We start from the raw sequence: 6,883 nt of genomic DNA, 5'->3' as shown, positions 1-6,883 counted from the left end.
AAATCAGGGGCCATGTGACTTGCATCATGATGCACCATGAAGTTGTAGCTTAATCTCACATTTACATCATTGGTTCAAGGCTGATCTGATGGCTCGGGTGTACAGGAAGACAAAGCAAATTATGGGTTCGATCTCCTGCCTTGAATCTTAAATACTAGGTCACGGATCAAGAACCTTAGATCTTGCCATCGCATCATCGGTTGAGAGAGACCCCTTTTGCCATTCAGCGTTGGAGGAAAGTTAAGTGTCAATCTTATTGATGTATAGAATAACGACCACAGAGTTTTTAGGACATAGGAACGATGATTATATTTCTCTTAGCCTAGTGGTTGGAATGTTGTTGTGCGTCTCACCCGATGCAGGTTTGAACCCCAGGTTCGAGCGTGAGTCTCACATCTTCTTATTTTATTTTTTAAAAACCATAGGGCTCCTTCCTTGTTGGTGTCGAATTTTTTTAGGACCTCAATATATGAGGAATGTTGACGTTTTTCCTCAAATTGCCATGCAATATTTCAGAAAATTGTCATTATTGGTAGAGTAAGATGCCATGTAGTGCAAAAAAATGCCTGCATTTTTTTAAGACTGCTATTCGCGTGATCTGGATCCAATGGCTGTGGGGGTGTTCTGTGAGACCCTACCTAGTTAAAATTTCCTTTGAAAAATTATATTTCGTTTTGTACAAGGAGTAGGTACCACGACACAAAGAAAAAAGTGATGTACTCCCTCCGTTCATTTTTATAAGGCCTTGAAGACATTTTAAACAAGGTGTAAAGTAGTTTATTTTCAGTTGTCTGAAATGACTTATAAAAGTGAACGGAGGGAGTAGAAGAAACCCTGCAAACTCACGAACTTCACAAATGTGGCATGACATGTCACATGTATATCCATTTTGCACATCCACGGCTGAGATATCCATACAGATATACTCTGAATTTATTTTCTTCCATTTTTCTCTCGGAGTATAGTGCATCAGCGTTCTTTTGGACACTTTATCCTAAGCCTATCTATTTTATCTCCTATCTGCACTATAATTGCCACCATTGGTTGGTAGCAGCTCCAGAGCCGAGGACCTCCCGAGCAGAGTAGCACTCCACCTACCAGCCGGCCTCTTCCCACCGCCCCCAAATTCTACCGAGCAGCTCAGCCGGCCAACCCATGGCGCACTGCCTCGCCGCCGTTGCCTCCTTCTCGCCGTCCGCCGTCCGCCGGCGGCTGTCCAGCCAGGTGCCGTTCTCGGACTGACCGCTGTCTTGTCACAGATTTGGTCATTTGCATAGTTTTAGCTTGCGATTCATGAGATTCCTAGGCTATTCCTGTGTGTTTCTTCTAAGTTCGTGGTTGATTTGGTTGGATACTTGGATGAATAGATGCTTTCTTGGTTTGATTCAATAGTTCACTGAGTAGCATAAACATGCTTCCTCTTTTGATATCTTGGCGATGTTTCTCACATGCCTGTAATTTCCACACTTAGTGTTGAAAAAACAATACCCACTAAATGGAGTATATATTGAGCACATCATAAGATGAGCCCATGCGTTCAGTCCATATATTCATTTATCTAGAGAGAAATAGGTACATTTGAACTGGTATAGTATGGTCAGAAAGGCAGAAAAGCTTTAACTTACCTATGAGGTTAATTAACCTTACACTGGTGGGAAAATTTGCTTATTTACACATATTTACTAACGGATGTTGACAATTTGATTTATTTTAGTACAAACTTCAAAGATTCCAAAATGGCTGCGTTTAACGTAGCCGGCATTGCAACTGGATCTGGATGGCTCAGTAAGGCTTATTTTAAAATTTTCAGTTTAGTATTCTAATGTAGCCTGGTTCAGAAGATGCAAAGCTCTGGGAAGCCACCCAAGCACATCACATGCTTCAGATCTTGCTGAATTAGATCAACAGTTCTTTACCAATGTGTTGCTCTCCACATCGATGTTGATGCGTTAGCCAAATAAAAAATGCCGGCCTTTATTTTACAGTTGTATATTGCCATGTGCCTCCGGTCTGACCCGGAGTGTCCTGCACTATTAGATTCCAGAATCCATTTGGGGGTATTTTTGGGTTCAACATGACTAGTTTCATGTTAGGCCTGGTATTTGAGAAACTTGGTTGACACATGGTTGCATCGTGATCCTTGTGTATTACACCAATGTCTTGGATTAAATTTCGAATACCTAGACCGGATAATTCATGAAAATTTGCAGTGCTGGTTGCCAGCCAGGAAGCAGGACACTTGTATCAGAAAGGCACTAGTAGTTCATTCCTTCCTCTGGTTTGAAGCGCAGCCCAACGATTATTTCACATTCTGGTTCGAAAGCGCTGCTCAACGACGCATCCTCGTTCGAAACTGCAGCTGACTGCGCAGGTGCCGACAAGCTCAAGGATCCAGAGCACTGATCACCCTGACCCTTTTGGCCCATTTGGCAACTTTGCAAAACGAGTGAGCAGAAGTTCCATCATGGCACTCTGGCTCGAAATCTGTGAGTTTTTTTTTTAGAAATGGAGGAGGACCCCCGGCCTCTGCATCTGGACGATGCATGCAGCCACTTTATTAATTATTCACACAAGACCTTACAAAGGCATACAATAGTAAGACTGAAGCCGCCGTCTAGGCAACAAAAGTGTCGCTACTCCTATCCAATTGATGAAGGGATGCTGATAGTCTGGGCCTAATACCAAACAGACCTCGCAGCCAAACCTAACATCTAAGACCTGATGTCCTAACCAGGACGCCTGCCGGGTATGGGCACCCACCAGTCCAGCGTGCTCCTCAACCAGGACGCCTGCCAGGTATGAGGCCGCCGCAGCCACCTGCCACCAATCCATCTTCAGAGCTGTACTGCTGCATGAACGTTGCCCGGTCTAGCTGCCGCCGACGCCACCACGACGCCAGACAGCGACGACCTCCTGCGCGAGTCCATCATGTCGTATTGCTTGCTTTATCTATTTTCAAGGGATTAATTTGCATTTGGTTGATCAACTGCACTTTATTAATTTCAAATAGTTCATGCATTTTTTCTGTACTATTTTTTTTCTGTGGTCTGTGTGTTTGAACAGTTCAGTTATGGAAACAATTTCTTGGTTCGTTGCAGGTGGCTAATGTAATTTCGAGCCGGAGCTCAGTTTCCTTCCGTAGCCAGAAGATGAGCTTTGTATCCATCAGTTCAAGACCGAGTTCACTTCGGTTTAAGATTTGTTGTTCGGTAGGCACACATTTCTTCTCTGTCGCAATAGTAAAAGTTTGCCACCATGCGTTCACAATATCTATATCTTTTTTTCCGAACCTTTGTACTTCTATAGGTGGCCAAGTGATTCACCCAGGCGCTTACTGGCTAGCACCATGGATGGTGGGCTAGGCAGCCTGGGTTCGATCTGGAACTCTTATCTTAATAAAACTGATGTCTAGTTCTTCCTCGACGTACGTCATTTTTAAAATATTTTTTGTATATTAAAATGTGTGAACAAGTTTGAGATTGAAATAGGTGAGAACTGTTTGCGTTGGCAGTAATTGAAATATGTAAATAAGTTTAGGGTTAAAATAGGTGAGAATTGTTTACACTGGCGGTAATTGAAACATTAAATATGGGCAGGTCTTTTAATCATTTCATGGCAAATGTTCTTTCAAATTGCAGTCTAGACACCATAGGTGCAGTAAAAATCTTCCTTGGGTAACATTATCAGATAAAGATGGCAAATGTTTCAGCCACGCTCGATGTACTGATTTGAGGTAGTGACGTTCATTCGTTTCTTGAGCAGGCCACAGGTGAGACACAGGCCAAGAAAGAGACAGTCGACAAGGTTTGTATGATAGTCAAGAAGCAGCTGGCAGTCCCTGATGGGACCCCTGTCACAGCGGAGTCAAAATTTTCTGAACTTGGTGCTGACTCACTGGATACGGTAAATCCGCAACTCCCCATCCCACAGAAATGGCAGTAGCCCAAAAGCAGCGCCGTTCATACGTAACACCGATTATGTTTTGCAGGTTGAGATTGTGATGGGCCTCGAGGAAGAGTTCAACATCACCGTTGATGAAACAAGCGCGCAGGACATTGCAACCGTGCAGGATGCAGCGGACCTTATCGAGAAGCTTGTGACAGAGAAGACCGCGTAAGTGCCTCGGTTCATTGGACAGCTTTAGAAGGCAAAGGTGTCGTCTGGATCTGTGGGCTTCTGATTTTTCGGTCGCATTTGGGGCGAGAGAAAATAATTTATGGACAGCTTTGCATTCAGTCTATGTTGTGTGTTCATTACCATTTGTTCTTTCTTCATCCTCTTGAGATTTTGTGTTGTTGCTTAGGGTTAATTACCCAAAGGCTTCATAAACAAGCTAGGACCATGTCCTAAGTTCGAATTCATATGTGTTGTACTATTGTTATAGAAAAGCTAATGGACCTATGAAGATTGAAGAATCACTGCATTTTGTGTTTTTTTTGCATGTATGAGAAGTTATACAGCTGTGAATGTATTGTTTCTTTTCTTTCATACCACAGCTATGACCCATTTTTCATAAAGAGGGTCTCCGATTCTTGGTTCCGCCATAATTTTTTTTCCCCATATGATCACTCGCTTGCTAGATTATTAATTTTTGATAATGTCTTGCTTGCATCATTATGGTGTTGTTTTGTTGAACTTTTAAGAATGAAGCACATTATAGCACCCAAAATAAAAAGAAACAAGCACATTCAGAGGGAAGAAAATCTACTTTCCCCCCTCGAACTAATTTGGGCTCACTTAATCTTAAGTCAGCCAAAGCGGCATTTTAGCCCTTATCTGTTTTTTGGAAGAACATGATTAACACAAAAAAATCTGCAAAATTCCATATGCTTTTGTTTTATAAAGTTTATACGAGTATAATTTTAGTTTAGAAATAAGAAAGATCTCAATTGTGAAGGAAAAAACAAATTGTTTATATTGCACAGGTCACAACTTTTTCATATTTTCAAATCGACATTAATATGCATCATATTCTTGACACTTCTACTTTGGTACACCCCCTAAACACATAATAGGCTCAGATTATTCGATACCTCTTCGTTAGTAAGGGCACGATGGTCATATTTGTAAAAGTGGCCCGCCCGCTCGCCCGACCTAAGACGTGCAGTACATATACGCATTCGTTAGCAAGGCTCATTTTTTGAACTAACATTTAATATGCATCTTTAACTGCATGTACAATCTTTTTTTCAGAATTTTGGAAAATATATAATTATGTTGTTCAATAAGCCGGAAAGGGACACACACCACACCTCACCTCTCGAGAAAAGAAGTAGACATAGAAGAACCATAAGAAAAAGGAAGAGAAAAAAAGAAGAAAGGGAAAATGGAATCTTCTACCTCATCCTCCGCCCTTCTCCTCCATGGCCTCGCTTGTGCTTCTCCCTCGAAGGCGCGACCTTTCTTCGTTTTTCCCCCGTCAGCCCGTCCTCCCCACTCTCGACCTCCATCTCCATCAACGCCTCCTCTCCACGGCGGCTCTTGCCCCATGCTCCTCGCGCTGCCGGCCGCGGCAGTGACAAGGACAACCGCGTGCAGGAGCTGAGGGTGCCTGATTCTTGGCTCACGCCCACAGGAGCAGCACAGGTTCGCATCCATGATTCCATCTCCGTCATCTCATTTAGTCTTGTAGCAGCACTTCCTGGTGATTGTGTTATTTTGCTCCAGTTGGTGGGTAATAATAATTAGGGGAGTGAACATGCTTATCTAATGATGCCTATCAGAGACCAGTTGCATTTCTTATCAAACCTATTATGTAGCCTGAAAGTTGTTATGCTCCTGCTCCTGTTTCTGGACTGTTATTAGCTCAAGTCTATTTACACGCCATTTGTACGGTCATTGAGCAAGGCCACCTCCATCTTTCCACCTCTTACCAGGAATCCGAATGGCTGAGGGGAACGCTGCACAAGTGGCTGGACGATGAGTACTGCCCAGAGCCGGCCAACGTGGACATCAGCAACACCGCCGCAAGGTCGTACCACGAGTCCCTGACGGCGAAGCAATCTGACGTGGGAGAGATCCTGATGAAGATGGTCGGGGATCTGCAGGAGCTGTCGTACCAGGAGAGCTTCCACGGGGCCTTCTCCGCCGCCAACGCCGCGGTGCGTTTGATAACGCAGAGGATGGAGCCGTCAGCCGGTGAGTGATCGTTGACAGACAGAGCTGGCCGATCGGCAATGGGTGGCTCAAGTTGTCTGGCTGCCCCGACCATCCTTGTGTTTAGTGCTTCGGGGTTGATGCGGCATGTTTGTCCACGGGAAGGCAATCTGCTTTGTTTCACTGGGAAAATGCTGTAATTCGCATGCAGATTAGCTTTGTGAATTACCTGGCGTTGCGTTGGCGTTGGCGTTGGCGTTGGCAAGTGGTCTGTTCAATTTGAATCCAAGTGACATACCGTGTCCTGCTCGACCGATGTTCTTTTTTTATCTGGAACACCTAACATTCCAATTAAAGTCCGACTGCCAAACATGTAGGCTGTCAGGAGCTCCCCTCGACCCACAAGCCGACAGCACATGCGCTGGGACATTACATAACCGGGGGCAGTACATGACTTGATGATCTATAAAACATATCTGTGGCAGATGCTTTGCTTCGCGGAATAAGACCTTGTACAAGGAAGGTGCTTAGAGAAATAAACTAGGTTTTCCTTAAGCATCAGTGCTTATTTGTATAGAATAGACGCTTAACTAAGCGTCTCTAACTAAGCTTAACTAAGCGTCTCTTCTGTAGAAATAGGCATCGGTGCTTCAGAAAAACCTAATTTATTTTCATAAGCATCTCTCTAAGCACCTTTCATTGTATAAGACCTAAGACACCAAGAGGTCCACGATCCTGGCCGACGGATAATACAGCCGACAAGCAATCCGTCTCAAACATCACCTAT

The 6,883-nt window shown here is 43.9% G+C and overlaps 2 protein-coding genes across 2 annotated transcripts; both read left to right on the top strand.

Moving 5' to 3' along the window:
- Window positions 1-1,027: 1,027 nt before the first annotated feature.
- Window positions 1,028-4,433, top strand: LOC119300410 (acyl carrier protein 1, chloroplastic-like). The gene is made up of 4 exons (XM_037577379.1): window positions 1,028-1,224; window positions 3,099-3,209; window positions 3,763-3,903; window positions 3,989-4,433. Exons 1-4 carry the CDS (start codon window positions 1,156-1,158, stop codon window positions 4,115-4,117), a joined length of 450 nt encoding a protein of 149 aa, XP_037433276.1. The 5' UTR covers window positions 1,028-1,155; the 3' UTR covers window positions 4,118-4,433.
- Window positions 4,434-5,113: 680 nt separating this feature from the next.
- LOC119300409 lies at window positions 5,114-6,432 on the top strand. Its single transcript, XM_037577378.1, has 2 exons — window positions 5,114-5,586; window positions 5,877-6,432. Exons 1-2 carry the CDS (start codon window positions 5,215-5,217, stop codon window positions 6,144-6,146), a joined length of 642 nt encoding a protein of 213 aa, XP_037433275.1. The 5' UTR covers window positions 5,114-5,214; the 3' UTR covers window positions 6,147-6,432.
- The last annotated feature ends 451 nt before the right edge of the window (window positions 6,433-6,883 follow it).

The sequence above is a fragment of the Triticum dicoccoides genome, chromosome 5A (genome assembly GCF_002162155.2).
Source record: "Triticum dicoccoides isolate Atlit2015 ecotype Zavitan chromosome 5A, WEW_v2.0, whole genome shotgun sequence".
Classification (NCBI taxonomy): Eukaryota; Viridiplantae; Streptophyta; class Magnoliopsida; order Poales; family Poaceae; genus Triticum; species Triticum dicoccoides.
Note: the sequence above shows the minus strand (reverse complement) of the source record. Positions and strands in the feature narration are given on the sequence as shown.